At 31.9% G+C, this 19,276-nt stretch overlaps 3 protein-coding genes across 4 annotated transcripts; 1 reads left to right on the forward strand and 2 right to left on the reverse strand.

Moving 5' to 3' along the window:
• Positions 1-2,418: 2,418 nt before the first annotated feature.
• LOC105174249 (zinc finger protein ZAT5) lies at positions 2,419-3,632 on the reverse strand. Its single transcript, XM_011096283.3, has one exon. It carries the CDS (start codon positions 3,396-3,398, stop codon positions 2,592-2,594), a length of 807 nt encoding a protein of 268 aa, XP_011094585.1. The 5' UTR covers positions 3,399-3,632; the 3' UTR covers positions 2,419-2,591.
• Positions 3,633-9,704: 6,072 nt separating this feature from the next.
• LOC105174250 (E3 ubiquitin-protein ligase RZFP34) lies at positions 9,705-13,157 on the forward strand. Of its 2 annotated transcripts, none has more exons than XM_011096285.3 (13): positions 9,705-9,844; positions 10,338-10,486; positions 10,597-10,684; positions 10,817-10,876; positions 11,316-11,348; positions 11,445-11,522; positions 11,616-11,659; positions 11,908-11,948; positions 12,033-12,115; positions 12,205-12,296; positions 12,406-12,475; positions 12,572-12,613; positions 12,693-13,157. In XM_011096285.3, the coding sequence occupies exons 2-13, from the start codon at positions 10,398-10,400 to the stop codon at positions 12,849-12,851; spliced, it is 879 nt and encodes a 292-aa protein (XP_011094587.1). In that variant the 5' UTR covers positions 9,705-9,844; positions 10,338-10,397; the 3' UTR covers positions 12,852-13,157. The 2 variants fall into 2 exon arrangements, with proteins under 2 accessions (XP_011094587.1, XP_011094586.1); XM_011096284.3 differs by lacking the exon at positions 9,705-9,844 and adding an exon at positions 9,882-10,197.
• Positions 13,158-13,985: 828 nt separating this feature from the next.
• Positions 13,986-15,873, reverse strand: LOC105174251 (carbonic anhydrase Nec1). The gene is made up of 7 exons (XM_011096286.3): positions 15,740-15,873; positions 15,435-15,649; positions 15,163-15,269; positions 14,948-15,062; positions 14,649-14,816; positions 14,419-14,472; positions 13,986-14,236 (listed from the first exon to the last, which is right to left on the reverse strand). The coding sequence occupies exons 1-7, from the start codon at positions 15,831-15,833 to the stop codon at positions 14,150-14,152; spliced, it is 840 nt and encodes a 279-aa protein (XP_011094588.1). The 5' UTR covers positions 15,834-15,873; the 3' UTR covers positions 13,986-14,149.
• Between the last annotated feature and the right edge of the window lie 3,403 nt (positions 15,874-19,276).

The following is a 19,276-nucleotide window of genomic DNA, read 5'->3' on the forward strand; positions in this document are numbered from 1 at the left end:
GTTCCGTGTTTGGTGTTATATTTTATAATTAACCATTGCCAAAAAAAGAAATACTAAAAAGTAGAGTTTGGTTGAGACTTAAGACATAATAAAAGGTGTAACATGTATATATATATATGAGAGGTTGTATATCTTTTTTCTGACATGTTGTGAAAGCTAAATGAATGCATGAGAGTTTGGTGCAAAATGAAGACATGCAGATCCAGAGGAGCACTGTCTGAAATCCTACTCTCACCTATATACTGTCATCCAACACACCACACAGGTACCTATTATTACATCAACCACAAATTTACTCAACCCCAACCCCAACCAGCAGCATCCATGAATTCTTAAATACTGCCACTTTATACACCAACCATCAAACATCATAACCATATATATATATATGTCTGGAGGGAGAGGGAGAGAGAGAGAGAGAGCAGGAAGCATGTGCATCTTTCCTTCCTTTTACTTGTGACCACTGCCAAGAACTTGCCAAAGAAATTAGATACACTTAGTTTTACAACCAAAAGAGAGAGGGGGGGTGGGGGGTGATTATAGGCCACGAAACATGGATTGTGTTATTTGTATGGGGTGGGGGGTGGGGTTAAACAATTAATGTAAGTATATATATATATATATATATATATATGTGTAACTAACAATCATGTGGAGATGTCATGAAAATACGTACCAATTATATATATAAATAAACATCCATTCTCATTCCCTTTCATTCTACGTGAATGTAATCAATCACATGCTCTCCCAGCCAGCTTTCTCCCACCACTCAAATCGCTACTACCCACCCCAATATACACCATATGTATACATGGTTTCTGATATGATGTAATTATAATATATGTATACATTAATCATATTCAATTAATTATCTTAATATAATCATAAATTATGAAGACCAAATTTTCTAACAAGTCTCGTAAATATTGTGAAAGCTGCGACACCACTTTTTTGATTGAACGCTTGGAATCATTCAATTTTAAATTGAACCCAACAATACGTACGTACTTACCCCAAAAACATCCAATTAACGCCTAATTATATATTCTTCATTAATTAGGAAGGGAAGCATTAATTACGTACTACATCTCTGTCTCATTCCGTTACCCACAGATCAAGTTTAGATTTGATATATACCATGATTAGTTCTCAACAATTAATAAATATATAATATTATATATTCCTTTAATATATATATATATATATATTTATAAAGACATGCATATTCAGCCTTATTTATAATAATAATATTATTAAAATAATAAATGCAAGTCTACCTCAATATATATATAGATTTGCAATTTTACAGTGAGTCCACGTTTACATATATACAGACTGAATAAATTTGGAGTACGTAAGTAAAGGCTCGCGGTCGCATATATATAGTTTCAGTTTGGTGGGCATACTGTGACTTAATAATTAGGTAAAATTGCAGTTTTAGTTATGTAATTTTAGGTTATTAGTATTTTTTATTTTGTAATTTATTTTATTTATATATTTAGTTTTAAATATTTTATATTTGGTCCTTTTTGACAAATTAATTAGTTTTGTACTAATAATTTTGATCATAATCACCCATAATTATAAAATTAAAAATAAGATCTATCACAGTATGAAGGAGATCAAAATTGTCAACACATGATTAAATTTGTCAAAAAAGACCAAATGTGAGATGTTGAGACTAAATTCATTGTGTAAATAAAGTAAGTTAGAGCACTAAAAATGCTAACGAGACCAAGAATATAACTTTGCCTAATAATTAGGTTAAGGAAAGAGATGGTTAACTGGATTTGGGTGGCATATATATAAGTATGGATGTACATTAATTAATTATATATTACGATTGGTTTTCTGTTGCTAATTTACTTAATCAAGCTCATCAATCACATTAAAATTTTCCCAAATTTAATATAAGGCCAAGGACTATATATTACAATTGCAAGTGGTGGGTTCCAACTTAGTGAATCTATAAGGGTATTATATACGTATGTTCTTATAATAATTTCTATTTTTATTTTTATCTTGCACAGTTGAAATATATAGTTATTAGTATTTATATTTGAATGTGGACTATTTTTTTATTAACTAGTTCAACCAATAGTTTACTTTTTATGTATAACTGTTTAGAATTAATTTATTTTATTAATTTTAATCAATTATTTATTTTATTTTTTTCTTTCTACTTTTAATTAAATAAATATAATAAAATTTTTAAATTTGATAAGTGTTGTGTATGCTTCAATTACGAAGTATATATCCATTAATTTCATTTTCATGTTGATGGGAGGCACTAATTATAACCTTTCTTGTGATGGATGAACCAAATTAAAGTAATTATGAATGAACAATCACCTGGAAACACTAATCACTATGATTATATAAAATTAGAAAAGCTCAATATAATTAAAACAAATATAAGCAAATGATCAATTAATCTGGATCATGGGTTCTTTAAATAATTAAATTAAGCATTTGGTGGTACAAAAGAATTATATCTCAGCTGTTTAGTTGAGCTTATGATCAATATGAAAAAAATAATTAGGAACTCAAAATTTTCTTGTTGAGTTCTTCTTGAAAACAAATTAGTTCTAATAATGGCAATCAACCAAAGGAGAGGCGGAAAAGACTATAACTTGTTCTTTTGTTGCTGCAAAAGGAAACTTGGATTCCGCCGCCGCCGGGTGATCAATATCTTCTGGGGCAGGAAGATTAAGATCTAAAGATAATAGATTCCTCGGCCTCTTCATCACTTCTTGGGACTCGCCGTGGCTGCTAGCCGGGATGGGCCTGTGCCGCCGCATGTGGCCGCCCAAGGCCTGCCCGGAACCGAACTCAGCTCCGCATATGGAGCATTCGTGAACCCGAGACTTGTTTGGGGGGCTGCCTAATACACGCTTTGAGATTTGAAGTGAAACAAGTGTCCCATCATCAGGCCGGGGGCCGTCTGGTTGAAGATCTTCTTGGTTCTCTCTCAAGGGCTTTTTCTCCTCTAGGGTTACTGCTGGCTTATTGGGTTTCTTGTGACTTGCACGGTGGCCACCCAGCGCTTGGAATGAAGGGAAACTTTTGTTACACGTCTTGCACTGGTAAACCTCCGCCAGCGGGTGAGATAACTTTTCGCCTTGCCCTTTGGCCAAGAGAATCAAACAGTGGGCCATGTCTTCTTCCTCCTCATCCGTGGTCTGTCTGAGCTGATCACAGCCTGAATTAGAAGGCGAGGGGATTAGAGCAGGGTCAGAAGTCCCGTGGGTTATAACACCGGCACTGAGTTGGGGGACGGTGGATGAGGTAGTGGTGGCGGGCATGGTTAATACAAGCGGCGGGGAGTCTGGACGCGGCCTCTTGCTGCGCTTTCCCTTGATCAGAGTTATTTCTTCTGGATGATCAGCTTGCATAGTGTTGGATTAATGTTGCTTGTTTACTTTATTTTGCATTTGTTTCAAGTAAAAAGAAATAGTATGAGAAAAGGGAATGGAAAGAGATGGGGCTGCCGAAATAATGAAAAAGAGTTTAGGGTCTCTCAATATATATATGTACACAGAGAGAGAGAGAGAGAAGTGAATGAGTTGAGGGAGGCGTTAAAGTAATGGAGTGTGGAAAGACAACCCGTGAAAATGTTCACTTATGCTCTTCTTTTCTTGTACTCCCTACCAACTTGGTAACTTTACATCTACATATATGTACTAATTAATGTATAGGAAACTGTACAATTCACCCTATAATATGTGAATTAAATGATTAAATAAACTTTATGAAAAAAAAATTCTCATTTTTGAATTTAGTCAGTATATATAACAAATATTCCTTAATTACATAAACATGATACAGATTATAATAAAAAGAATATAGGAATGTGAAATTAAAAACAGCAGTAGGTATGTAAAAAAAAGGAGTGAGATAGAGTTGGATTTGAAGCAAAGGAAGTGATTGATTGAACTACTTTATGGGCGGTTGTGGAGAGTTAGAGTGCAAGGCTGGCAGTGACAGTGGCACAAGAATTGCGCTGCCCACCCTCCTCATTCTTAAATTTCCAAAACTTGTTTCAACTGTAGCTGTAGTAGTGTTAAGTGGATTAGACCCCAAATGGCGCCGGCTGCGGCTGTACGTACTGTATGATTAATGAGTTTAATTAGCCAATGATTAGAGTTGGTAAAGTAAGGAATAATGGCACGTTCCCTCTCTCACTTCCAACAATATTATAATATCCTCAATTATTATTTTCATAATTAAACCCAAAACCACTCATTAATTATATCTTTGATAAATTAATTCCAGTGAGAGCTCCCCTCCAACTCATCAATTTTCTTAAACTATCACACCTTTTCTCATTATATTATAATATTTTTTTTTTTAAAAAATAATATTTGAAACTAATTTATTCCACGGTTCAATAGAATATTTTAGTTATTTAGTTTTTTCTCTTTTCTGTTTCTTTGACTTAAGAAATTACATCATTAATTATATAATAATTTTTATTATTAACTAATTACACTCTTTTATAATTAATTGACATTTTAGTAAATCGTATTATCGAGTGAACCTATTATTAATTACTACATATAATAATGGGGTGAAAAAAATAAAATAGCATTCATGGATCCATCATCAAAGCACGACATGTAAAAGATAATATAGGGATACAATAAAAAAAAGCCAAAAATTAATTACAAAAGCACGACTTAGAAACACATTTGGATTTTGGGCGATGATGATTATATGTATATATACATATTCTTGGCGTATGTTAGGAGTATACGTAGAATCTACGAGTATGCGGGGGGCACGTAACTGTGTCTTCTACTCGTTCTCACCCTAGCTATGCATTACATACATATTAGGTCATGTAGTACGTAAAGCATTTATCATTTTATTCTTTCCTTTCTCTAGAAATAAAAAAACAAAAGAATTAAGAAGAAGGTGATGATATATGCTGAGAACGTTGTAGGATTTGTTTATTATATTAGGGTTAATTATACTTAAATTCCCTTTAAAAATATAAAATTATATTTTTGTTTTAAAAAAATTTTGAAATTACACTTGCATTTCCTTCGAAAATTCACTGTTTACACCTGACCCTTTTTCATTACGGTTTAGACAAAAAATGCTAGTGTCATCAAAATAATTATATAAAATTTTAAACTTATCCATCATTTAATATTTTGTGTAATAATTTTGTACTTATAAGAAAAAAATATTTAATAATATTAACCACATTCCATATATAGGTATAAGTACAAGATCATACATGAGAATGTTAAATAAATAATAAAATTAAATTTTTATATAATTTTTTTTGCTAACATCAGTATTTTTCATACATACCATAATGGATGGGGCCAGGGATAACGAAGAATTTTCGAAAGAGGTGTAAGTGTAATTCAAAAATTTTTTAGGAGAAAATGTAATTTCGCATTTTTAAAAAAGGTATACGTACAATTAATTTTTATATGTAACAATAAATTATTTATGAGTTTGCCAGTAAATATATTAGAAAAAGAAATACAAAATGCAAATTAAGATTTATATATGTGATTTTAAAAAAAAATCTCCTATCGTTCATCTAACGCCCGTTTACAGTTGCTCAAAATAAATATTTTTATTTTTTTATGTAATACATAATTAATAACTATGTACCTGTCAATAATTTATAAATTACGATCGACAACATGCATCAGTAGAATCCTATTTTTAGGTAGTTAAATATCTAACAAGAGGTCGTGAGTTCCAATCCTACGCATATAGGTGTTTGTCTATTTTTATAGTAGTATGTGAATGTTGTCTTTTTGTTTCATCTGAAGTCATTGACTAATTTAGAAATATTATTATACTGCATATTGAATGTTGTAATAGTCTATTGATTCTTTTAAAAATATGGCTGTATTTTTTAAAATATATATATATAGTTGTATATGATTAATTTATAATATAGTAATCTGAATGCAGCTGGGTGTGGAAGTATGGAACAAAATTAGGAAGAACATGAAGCAAGCAGGCAAGCATGTCGTCGGTTGAGTATTTTCAATCTTACGTTAGTTTTATAACAATAATATTGTATTCCTTCATCATGTTACTTGTAAACTGCAGCATGCGAGTGCTGGCTTAGAATGGCCGAGAGTCGTGTCTTTAATGCATAACAACCGTTATACACGCGGACATATATGTATGATTTTGAGGTATTTTGAATGTAGGCTTTTATTTTGAAACTGCTAGAAAAGATAGTTCTAAATCAAAAATTAGAAGCGAGGATTAATGATTAAGTACAAGGTTCGTTGCTCCTTGCACTGTACTGCCATCCAACTGGGCCCTGTATATGTTGTAAAGGCCCTCATCTGAATTAAGAATGGGCCAATTGGGAAGCCCAGTTTCATGAACAGACTATGCCTTCTCAAAACCACACTAATCTCGCTTACATTAATAGAATCATGATTTGATATTATAATGTTGAGGAGGTAGGTATTATCCATAATTAACTTAGATGATAATGGAATCTAAAAGCAAGGATAGAGAATCAGACAGCTCAATTTGTGATGAGATATTAAAGGGTTTTGATATGGTTGGGTAGCTGTCTGATGATCCACGACAAATACATATGACTAGATATTCTACGCCTATTTTTCGGACACATATTCTAATTATACGTGTCTATGTATATATCCGTGTATGTATTTTAGAGAAATAATTAAATAAGACACATACAATATATTGAAAATTTTATTAAGTACATCAATAATTTTATAACAAAACATACATAAAAACCACACACTACTACATAAATAGACACATCACAAATATATGTGTAATTTGAACTCAAAACCTTTATCAAACGAAGAGTTTTATGACCTTAACTTTATCACTGAAACATAATACCATTGGCAGAACTCATAATATATATATATTGACGGGAATTATGAGATGTTATTCACAATAATACTCAAGTCAAATTGTAAAGTAATAACATTTTATATTATGGTAATCAAATATTTTTTATTTTTGAGTTAATTATACTTAGACCCCTTTTAAAATGTGAAATTATATTTTTTTTTTCTCAATAAAATTTAAAATTTCCTTTACACCCCTTTTGAAAATTCACCATTTACACCCAACCCCTTCTGTTATATATGGTTTAGATGAAAAAGATTGATGTTAGCAAAAAAAAAATTACATAAAATTTTAATTTTATTCCTTATTAACATCCGTACGTAATAATTTTTTTTATTTTATCCCTTGTTTTACCCTTGTAAATATATAATTATTATATAGAAGTATCATAAGAGATAAAATTAAAAAAATTATATATATATATATATTTTATTAACATCAATATTTTCGTTTAAACCATAATAAAAGGGACATGTGTAAACGACAGTGTTTTTAGAGGGGGTGTAACTATGTAACTATAATTTTAATTTTTTAAAAAATATATGTGTATATATATATATACATATTTTTATATTTTTGACAAGAAGAGGAAAATGAGGAGAAATTTGACAACTATATTGATAGAAATCAATAATAATTTATTTTGTGAATATATATTTTGTTTATTAAATCAGAATATGGTAATATGAAAGTATATAGTTTGAAGTTTGAAGGAAGAGAAGCGATGGAGAATTTCTTTTTTGTGAAAGCAACTAGAACGTGCCTAAACGCAGCTAGGCTGGGCCCCCTTTCGTGTTTGTCCTTTGTGTCCACGCGTACATCAATTTCACCGTATATTTATTGATATTTATAATTATCTAAAATCTACTTAATTCATTTATAAAACCCACCCTATATTAATTAATAATTACGATTTATTTAAAATACCATGTAAACATTAAGATGAGACAAGGCAGAATTTGTGTCTAGACATGGGACATTGGTCAAAATTGTCAGCTTAGGGTAAGTAAATTGTGATAGTGGTAACAAAGATCGATCGTGATTGAAAAATTGTAATGCAGTTTTGATTTTTTGAGAGTGATATTTTGGATACTTTCTCATCTTCACTGTATTTTTAGATTCTTTGAATTTTGATTATGAATAGTGAAGAATGAGGTGCGGTTGTTGAATGATGGAATTTCTTTATGAAAGTGGGAATTTGTACAGGAAATTTCTAGAGGAAAAGGGAAAAAGAAGTGTGAAGAGGAGTGATGAATAATTGGAGATACGTGTGCATGAGACTAAATCCTGTTAAGATAGAGATGAAAATGACAATATATATAGGAATTAGGGAGATGAATTTGTTGGATTTATAATAGTAAAAATTGGACGGAGAAAATGGAATTTGTTGACATTTTCTTACAAAGAATATGGTCCGTCCGATGGTTTTCAGTTGGAGTTGGAGGGTATATGTTTATGGGGTAGCATCACATGGTATACATGTAGAGTACGGAAACAGAGTGCTGTCGAGTGGGACCCACTCCTTGTCAGCAAATCTTGAGACTTTATCCATTTGTTTGTCCAATACGCTGTTCCGACACTTCTAAAATCCACCTACGTAACCTCTCTCATCCTTTACTTTCTCCAAAATATCCCCTTCCCCCAATTAACTCTCTCTCTCTCGTTTTGTTTTCACTTCAAAAATCATATCCTAAGAATAATGTGTTAAAAATTACTCCTTTATCTATATAGTAAAAAATAATGGACTTAGAGACTCGTTTCACGAGTTTATAAACTCTTCAAATTAATATTTTATAAAATATTTTTTAATTTTTAGAATATCGATATAAAATTTAGTAAGTTATTTTTTTAAAAAGAAAATAAAATATTACGATCTTATGATATCACGAAATAAGAAGTTTTTAATACTTTTAAGGTATTTAACTCATTTAAACAGTCTCGCACGATGATTAGGGGTGCTAGGATGCCAATTTTGATTGTTTTAAACTTATTTTTAAATTAAATTATCATTGATGATTTTATAAAATAATTTTTTAAATTGACACTTTTAAAATCAAAATGAAAGAATGAAACGAGGGTTTGTCCCTAGCAAGAGAGAAACCAATAATATGCACTATAAACCACCAACACTCGCCACAACTTTAGATAGATCAAAATATAAGATCGTATATATTAATCCAACAAGAAAATACTTAATCTAACAAAGGCTAATGATTGATTTTAGAAAAAATCGAGATAAAAAACAAAAGAACAAAAAAAAAGAAAGCGATAAGAGAGAAAAGAAAGAAGAAAAGGGGGAGAGAAAAAAAAAGGAGAGAAAATAAACGAAAAGTTGAGGGAATCACTAAATGGGCTTAAATCTTGAATGGTAAGTGCAAATTTAAATTTTACAAAAATAAACTTTGTAACCCGCATCTTTGATAACATATGGAGATTAATTATTATAATATAATTTAAAAAATTAATTATATATTTAACAATACAATGTGGTTTTTTGACAATCTTTTTAAGTTTTAAATTAAAATTAAATCAATAGTGCGGTGCGATTTTACTCTAAATTTAAAATTACAATTTAAAAAATAAATCATAAAAACTAATTTAATTCGATCTTATTTGGGCGATCTGGGTGGTTTTAAAATTTTTTGATCACTCGTAATGATGATCCCAGATCCAACAATTCCCTCTACTGTTAATCATCAAATTGGGAAACACAATTTATGAAAAAAAATATATTTTGATTACATAAATAGTATCCATACTTAATTAAAATATAAGAAACAAGACGGAAACATGTGTACAAATTTTACAAAAATGAAGCTCTCCTAAAAATTTCCACCTTATTGTTATTATTAATTTATATCAATGTAAAGTTGAAATTAATTATATATTGTTTTAGGGAATGAAATATTTAAATGAGATTTTAGTATATTGAGAAGATGAAGGAGTAAGACGACGTTATCCCGTAAGGATCTCCTCTCTCTCTCTCTCTCTCTCTCTCTCTCTCTCTCTCTCTCTTCCTAAGTTTTCATATCTAGCAATGGATAATGAACATGGTGAAGGATGACATGTTACCTCATCATGATGCATTTAAATATACCACCATATTACACAGAGGAAAATGGCAGATGCGTCTGCTGGAAAGATGTAAAAAATGAAAGAACATGAAAATCTGGGGGACCCTTGTCTGAATTTCGGGAACATTTCCATTGTTTTCTGCAAAATGCTCTGTTTTGCGATTTAATTGAAGGGCTAATGCCTAATGTGCTTAATTACGGCGCAAGATTTTAACGTATCTGCATCGGTGCACATATGAGGGTCTGATTATTAGATTTTCTTGACATTTATTTTTCTTATATCTGTATCTGTTTTGCTGCTTCCCTTCTGCATAAATGGTTGTGTGCGTGTGAGTGTGTGTTTTTAATTTTTGTTTTGGTTTGTGTTTTGTGAATTTTCAGGAGGAATTCCGGGGCCAAATCTTTATATTTTTGTGCTATAAGTTATTTTTATAAGACAAAATGGAGAACGGTTTGAAGCAACAGAGGATTTCTCATCTGCCTTCAAAAGATGAATGCACGATGGAGATGGGCTCTGATCAGACATACGGGTCTCTCTCTCTCTCTCTCTCTCCAATAATCAAACCGGTTGTTCTTTCATGCTTATGTTTTTCTTTATTTACTTTTAGACTTAAATTTTGTATGTGGTAATAAACTTCAGGTGCTCGCATTATCGGAGGAGATGTAAGATCATAGCGCCCTGTTGCAATGAGATATTTGATTGCAGGCACTGCCACAATGATGCAAAGGTGCATATCTTTTTTCACTATATATATATATATATATATATATATTTGTTCATGTTTCAGCGTACTAGAAACTGTTATTATGAGATTCACCACAGAGCCTAATTCTATTTCATCTAACTCATAATTAAGCAGAATTCAATAGAAGTGGATCCACTCGATCGCCATGATATTCCACGTCACGAATTAAAAAGGGTTAGTTTTATTACATTGTCTGTTATCTCCTTGTTCCTTTGTCCTCTATGACTTTATTTAATTCTTCTACTGTCTGGAAATGACAAGGAATTTTATTGAATCTTCTTCCCATGATGAAGTGGAAATCTGGACACTAATGAACTGTTTGCCTTGAACAGTTTGACAATGTTAAGCTTAGCTTTCAACTTTGTTGTCTATACGTAAAATGATGTTCAAACAAGTGGATAAGTTTCGGGATTCTTCTCGCCGACACGGCTTCTTATGCAGAGACATAGATACTTTTTCATTTGGAAAGATCAAGATTTTCTATGCATCTTCTTGACTTTATTACATGCTCGTGCTTTTCGGACCTTTCACATGAATTTGCATCTTCATTTTCCGGCAATATATGTTCAACGCCGAATTTAATTACCTAATTTTGCTTTCTTTGTGTCTTCAGGTCATCTGCTCATTGTGTAAGACAGAACAAGATGTGAGTTCTTTTTTAACACTTTAAACGTACAGATTCCTTTTGTAAAACTTGCTACAGTTTTATCGATGATCGACTTAATATTCGATGTCTTTGTAGGTTCAACAAATGTGCATAAACTGTGGGGTTTGTCTTGGAAAGTACTATTGCTCGAAATGCAAATTCTTCGACGATGATGTAAGCTTTGATTAGTTTCACAGACAACTCTATAACCACTTGATTTGCTATTACAATATATGCTTATACAACACGAACCTTATTCTTTTTAAGGTTTCCAAGAATCAATATCACTGCGAAAAATGTGGAATATGCAGGTAACAATTATTGCTCTTCTTAAGCCATACATGCCATGAGTAACTAGAAACTTGGTTCTTGCAGCTTGATTTATGACTGATATGTTAAAACCTGGATATTATCAAATTCCAGCCCCACATTATCCTACATACTTCTTTTTGGGCCACACAGTCCTTTACCTCCTTTCTTTACCTTTACTCTTTTACGCAGCTTTGAATCTAACTTTTCTTTGTTCCCTTTGTACTTGTTTTCACTTTTGTTGTAATAGAACTGGCGGCAGAGACAACTTTTTTCACTGTGATAAATGTGGTAAGTTGCACTGCATCCACGAATGAAGGTCATTGGATACTAATTAAAGATGGAAAATTAAGCATTGTGTGGTTTCTGTATCAGAATGCTGCTACTCAAATTTATTGAAGGATTCACATATATGTATAGAGAGAGCGATGCATCACAATTGCCCTGTTTGCTTTGAGGTAAATATGAGTTGGCCATAATAAACATACACAACCGTCTTTTGGACAGGAGCGCTAGTTTTAACGTCTTATTTTTTCGCCTGCTGCAGTATCTTTTTGATACGCCAAGAGATACAACTGTTCTGCCATGCGGGCATACTATACATCTTAACTGTGTTAAGGAGATGGAACGTCACTTCCAGTAAGATTTTCCTCATCCTTACCTTAACTTCATTGCCCTTTTCTTACAAAAACCTGTCTATCAGATGTATAGTTGGCATATTCAACTAATACTTAAGACACGCATGCAGGTATTCTTGCCCAGTTTGCTCAAAATCTTACTGTGATATGACCCGTATCTGGGAAAGGCTCGACCAGGAGGTGCATATGTGCTCTAGTTATAACTCTACCACCGACATTCATATACTGAGCAGCTGCATATTAACTACTTATCTTCTTATTTTGTCCAAATTCCAGGTTGCTTCAATACCTATGCCTCAAATGTATCAAAATAAAATGGTAAGAAAACGATAAGTTAGTCCATCGATGCTGTCTTTTGCTGAAATACAAGACACTTGATGTTGGCTTGATTTAACAGGTCTGGATTCTCTGCAACGACTGTGGAGAGACATCCGAGGTTAATTATCATATCTTGGCTCACAAATGTCTAAATTGCAAGTCGTATAATACAAGGCAGACAAGAGGAGGAGGCGGCCACACATCATGCTCGACCAGAATACTGGAGATGGTTAGGTGATCAGTATGTCTGGCTGATCTGAATCAGACGAAAACTACTAATATGAAATTGGTCGGGTGGATTGGAGTCGTCACGGATGACTTGAATCCATACATCCAATTCTTCCATTATTCTTTTCTGATTGCTTTACGTCGCCTAGCTAGTCTGAAAAACTTATGTAACTTCATCCTTAGATCATCTACTCTTCAAATTAATCTTCTCATTATCCTGAGAAAACACAAGCATGTTTGTGCTTTCTGGGACATGGATCCTATCACAATGTACTTTTGACTTCCATGTTCTTGAATCCAGGTATTCATTCTGGCCTTCGTTTGCTTTCATTTATGGTTGTCCCAGACACAACCAAAAAGTATCATAAATAATATTGTCCTGATTAAAATACACTCTGTATTATAAAATACAAAATCAAACATATTAAAATAAAATTCAAATCAAACATCATTAAAATCTTTAACAGCAACTTCCTGATTCTTTTGTCTATCTTTTTTTATAAAAGAAACTTTTACTTCACTGTAGTAAGGTCATATCCTTTTATTGGTCTCTATCTGTAAACGACTTTACCCGCGTACAGCAGTGTTCAAAGATTGAAAAGTAAACTTTATTTAACACTTAATTTGTGATTAATTACTAAATAATTAATTAAACTCAACTTGTTAAGTATAATAAATCAAATTAAGCATCTTTTTTTTTCCATTCAATAATGTGTCGAACTCGACTGGATTACTTAAAAATAATGCGTGTAAAAAATGGAGTATTCATGTTATCTTCTTGTTTAGTATAATTAAAGATATTCAGCAATTGACTAGTATAATAATCAAATCAAATATAAATATAATTTCAACACCCAATTAAAAAGTTTATGAACAAGGCTAATATCATAAGTCTCATTATTAGCAATTTTGTGAAGTGGTAATCAAATTAATTAACTCTAAGAAAGTGAGTGTCCTCTAATAAATTGGACGAAATCCTCCTCGATTTTATCTTCAAATGCAGTAAATTATATTTGGATTGATAAATTTTAATTTTGAAGGAAGTATTTGAAAAAGGGATTCAAATAATTTAAAATATAATTTATATTTAAGATGATCCAAATAAATTTAAAAAAATTATTATTAAAAAATTAAAATCCATCCATCTAAATAAACTCTAATTTTGTGTTAGAGTGTCTTCCCACATCCCACATCGTCAGGGAACATTCTTTTTTTCTTTTTCTTTCTGGTGCTACAGTATCAGGATGAGGATTGAGGTTCCAAGAGTCTTTAATGTTTGTCAGACGATCACGGGTTACAAAAATCGCTTCATAATTCAATTGGTGACTCTGGCCCGTATAGGGATATGCGGCGACTGTTGAGTGGCTGCAGTGGCCTGGCGTTGTGCTCCGCGTACTGTCACATTATTGGGGAAAAAACAAATAATAAATATTTATATATTCACCAAAAAATTGGTTTTTTATAAAAATTAAAAAAATTGATAACTGTAGTTTATTTAATTAATAATTACTAATTAGGCACTAACTGCAGTGAATTATGAAAATAAAATACTGTTATAAATTTTTACAAGTACTCACATCGTGAACAACTTTTCTCAGCAATTTTACTTGCTCCATCGAAACAGTCTTCACCTAAAATAGTTTAAAAAGAATTAGTCACGAAGAAACAATATTGCTCCGTGGGGCGACTATATTATAAAATTTATTTTATTTATTATATAATTAATAGTTTTTTTTAATTAAATTATATATTAATTAATCAGACTCGATTTGAATTACAACTTTAATAATGAGAAATAAGGAAGTACCTTTTTGTTGATGGTCCAAATAACCCCTTCGGTACAAGGAGGAACAGTAAGTGATCCCATGTATCTGTAATACCTTCTGCTGCATATTTGAACTTCTTTTGGATCAACCGGTCCCAAACTTCTCTGGTCGTCCTTCTTACGTGCCATCGACGTTATATTTGTCGTCAGCTGTCAATAGTCCAAACAATTTTGTCAAAGAAAATATTAACAAAAGGACTAACAAAATAATTAACATGATTTATTATTACAATTTGCTAAATTGCAGAATTGAGAATTATAGTTTTGTGTTCATTAATTACCTTGGAGAGAAATGGATCGGGTTGGCCAGTCTTGTAGAACACTCCAATCACAGCTATCTTATTTTCGACCACCGGGTCTGTGGCTTTGTGCACCAAGTGCAGCTCCAGGGCATATCTGTACATTACAACATATAATTTTTATTACATTATCACAATTCTTGCACAAGCCAAAACAAACACAAACGAAGTAAGACTGTCAAAAAATGTAGCTATGCCTTTTGCCGTTGTAAGTGTGCTCGGAAGGAGAGTGCCAATGTGCGTAACGGAGACAGTATTCGGTCCCATTAATGGATAATGAACCAGCATCATCTAACCACTGAATCTGCATGCGTGGTCATCACCAAACTTTCATTAATTACTCCGAAACATCTTGATTAATCTAATTATCTTACAAGAATGTACGTAATTTTATATATATATATATATAAACACATGCAGTAATGTTTATGAGTTTGATTCGACCATATAGTGATTTAATGATTCTTACTTGTATGTCGTGACCTCTGTTCTTGAGAAGTGCATGCGCAGGTTTGTAATTGGGGGTCTGGGGGTGGGAGATAATCCTCACCATTCTGTCTCCGGAGATATCGATTGGGGATTGCATAATCCCGGTGTTGCATCCACCCCATTCTTCCTTGATCTTCCCCCAATTTATTGGACCCTTTGCACTATTTTGATCGTAATTGAACTCGCTTTCATCATCTGATTCAAACAGAAAGAGATCAAGAAAGAACAAATTAAGATGTAATGACCAATGAAATCATATCGTGCAGGTTATTTGGATTAACATACCTACTTCTTGAGCATTGATTGGTTTTGTCCCAAACAAGACAAAGAAGGCAACGAAGATTGGGGCAAGAATGTAGGTACACTTGCTTTTGCTCATCGTTTCCTCCTTTTGTCTTTGGTTGGGAGGGAAGGGAGTGGTAATGGTAATGGATTCTTGATTTCATTACATTGTTGTCTTTATGGTCTATATATAAGGTGCATAGATGGCAAGTTTAAGTTAAATTCTTATTGATAAAGCCTTTTGAGCTTGTTTTGATAACTTCATATTACAAAATATTTTAAATTTGTTCGTTCTCATTTTAATTGTTTTTGTGAAATATTAATAAATTTTCAATTCTCTTAATATGAAATTATTTAAAAATGATTTTTACAAAATATTTAATCAAAATTCATTAATTCTATATCCATCATAACGCAACATAAGAAAGTTGTTCTAGACGAAGGAATACGGAAAAGTATGTTAATAAAACATATATTTCCTACCAAAAAAATTTTAGAATTATATTTACACTCCCTTTTCATTATCTATACTTGACCCTCTTTCGTTAAAATTTAAACAAAAAATGCTGATGTTAACAAAAAAATTACATAAATTTCTAATTTTACCCCCATGCAATATTTTCATGTAATAAATTTGTACTTATAAGGAGAATATTTAATGATGTTAACCTCACTCCATATATATATATATTATATTTATTTTTTCACAAGTACAAAAATATACATGAAAATGTTAACTGAAACTTAGAATTGAAAATTTTATGTAATATTTAACGTCAGTATTTTCCGTACGAACCTTAATGGAAGTGGGTCAAATGTAAACGGAAAATTTTTGAAAATATAATTTCAAAACTATTTTGTTTTTTTTTTTTAAAAAGTATAATTTTTACATTTTCATAAAAAAAATTAACTGTAACTAACACTAATAGAAAATGAAATTGACTTTCATTGTGAAGTGATCGTTTGTTCCTGGTTTCCAGGTACGCACACATTGTACGTACCTAGTGCAAACCTTCCTACAAAATGAGGCCTGCTTACGAGGCTAAGGTTTATTGTAAGAGGGAAAATCACATTTTTCGTTTCATATATTAAATTTATTTTTAATATAGCACCATTTATTAGATTTTTTTTTTTAGTCTCATTTATTTTAAAAAATTCTCAATATTAATCTCAAGTCACTTTTTTTTTTTTTTCCAATTTTTAACAAAAAAGTTATGTGAATTGGATGGAAAAGTGACTTGTCACTAATATTGAAATTTTTTTAATACGTATGGGACTAAATATAAGAAAAGTCTAATAAATGGGATTAAATTAAAAATAAACCTATTATATAGGATAAAAACATGATTTTTTCCATTATAAGACTACAAGTCAACTTTAGTTTTCACCTCATATCTTCAAACATGCAGAAAACAAGGCCGATAAATAAATTAATTAACGATGTATTGTTTAGATGAAGAATCAGATAGGATTAATTGGTCAAACATGGGTTGCTCTGCTGATTTCGGAAATCAAATAATGAGAACAATATATGTGGAGTGTGGTTCTTTTAAAACACAACAATATAGACTAGGATAAATGTAATATTACTATACTATAATTTATTAACTCCATCTTTTAAGGCCACATTTGAATGAAGGCCTCAAATATTAATTTGTGATTATTTAAAAAATAACTACTTAGTAATTCGTTTACTTATTTCTTTAGAACAATATGACTAATTATAAAAAATGTGTGGTTATTAGATAAGGACAAGTTTGATGGTTATTTAGATTAGATACTGGTATGCCCTAAAATAAGACAAAACAAAATGATATTTGTTTTATCCCTCTCCCATCCTCCATCTGCTGAAGTGGTTTCTGGGTTGTGTTATTTATGATCTACGACGAAGGATGCCGTTTTACGTGGACGATTGTGATATTTTGGCTTCGAAACGGCACAAAATTATAAGTTCACCAATAGGATTCATGCCTTTTTATCGGGTCGGGACCTGATACGCATGGAGGACTCACATTGGGCCAATCAGACCCCCGGCTTCTCTATATAAATACTCCCAATCAGTGCATTAATGATACATCGTCTTTACCAATTTTTACTTTCAGGTCGCTCCAGCTCGCTAAGCGACCAACTTTCACGACCTCAAAACCAAACACTGACTTAAGCATCGGAGGGTTTTAGTTGGGGACCATTCCAGCAAGCCTAACGATCTGCTTCTTTTCTCATGGCCCAATCACTAATTTGAAAGAGGTAGCGATCTCGAACCACTCGGAGGACCAGCTCGCCCGACCAAGGAGGTCGTGTGGATTTCGACCTGAATCAGATTGTGCCTTCATTCCTTTTTATAATTAATTAATATCTAGACCAAAAGAAGAAAAAAAAATCTCATTTGCAACATAGATATAAGTATATAAGTGCAGCGTAAGCATGACTAGCGAGCAACTTCAAGTGGGGGATCCACTTACAAGGGGCGAGGAGAGGTGGCGTCTTTCAGTTTGAGATAGCAGATATTCATATCTGTTCTTTTACACACTTTGAAAAAAATATCTCATTACCCTCTAAAACAAATGATTTTGTGCTACCTAGCTGCTTAATATTCTTGTGATTACGTGGAAAGCCCACGTTCAGATTTTTCTAACATCTCCACCCACCCATAGTTCCATTATTACATCTCTAATTACTACACACACACAAACACATAAATATATATATATATACTCACATTATATAGTTACTTTGGTAAAAAGTGTATCATGCTACTCATCAAAATACTTACAACACTACTTCTACTGCTGGAGGCAGAAATCTGTTTTGCTATGATCAGTACTCGGAAAGTGGTGAACACCAAAACATGGGAGGAGAGAATCGAGAGCACTGCCTCCGGGGGTGCCCACTTCTATGTAAAGAATCACCACAGGATTCCGAGGGATTCGTGGGATAACAGCCAGAACCAAGACGAGGCGCCGGCCGCTGCAGACGCCCCCGCTGATAACCATGCTTAATTTGGATGCCTGCTGCTTTATATATGATGATGACTCAGCACTTGTCTTTTCTCCTTTTCAGTTATGATTTTTTGTTCAGCCTTTTTGTGGAAAATCAAGTTTTAAAGGGTGTCTAATTAGCAGATAGGACGAATGATAGGTATACAGACTTGAGATAGCTAGGCATAAAAGCTGATATCAGAGGGCCAGAGCAACTGGTGGTAGCTGCCTAATTACTATATCTTGTTATTCCCTCTTCTTTGTAATTTACCACTTCTTATATATGTAATTTAATGTTGTGTTCTGTGTTTTACATGTATAATTATTTATTTAAACTCCAATATTATCAAAAAAAAAATTTATGTTATTTGTCAAAGAATAATTGATAATTTATGAAAATATGCATTATTTTTGTTAAACTAAAATAATTTATGTTAAGTTTAACTATCTTTTATTATTTCTAAATATAAAATCATAATCTCTCCTCTGAATTCAGTTTTGCTATTTCTATTAGATTATTTATGATAATTTAGTGTATCAAATTTTATTTTAAATTTATAAA

Source organism: Sesamum indicum, linkage group LG11 (genome assembly GCF_026168435.1).
Source record: "Sesamum indicum cultivar Baizhima isolate 11 linkage group LG11, ASM2616843v1, whole genome shotgun sequence".
Taxonomy (NCBI): domain Eukaryota; kingdom Viridiplantae; phylum Streptophyta; class Magnoliopsida; order Lamiales; family Pedaliaceae; genus Sesamum; species Sesamum indicum.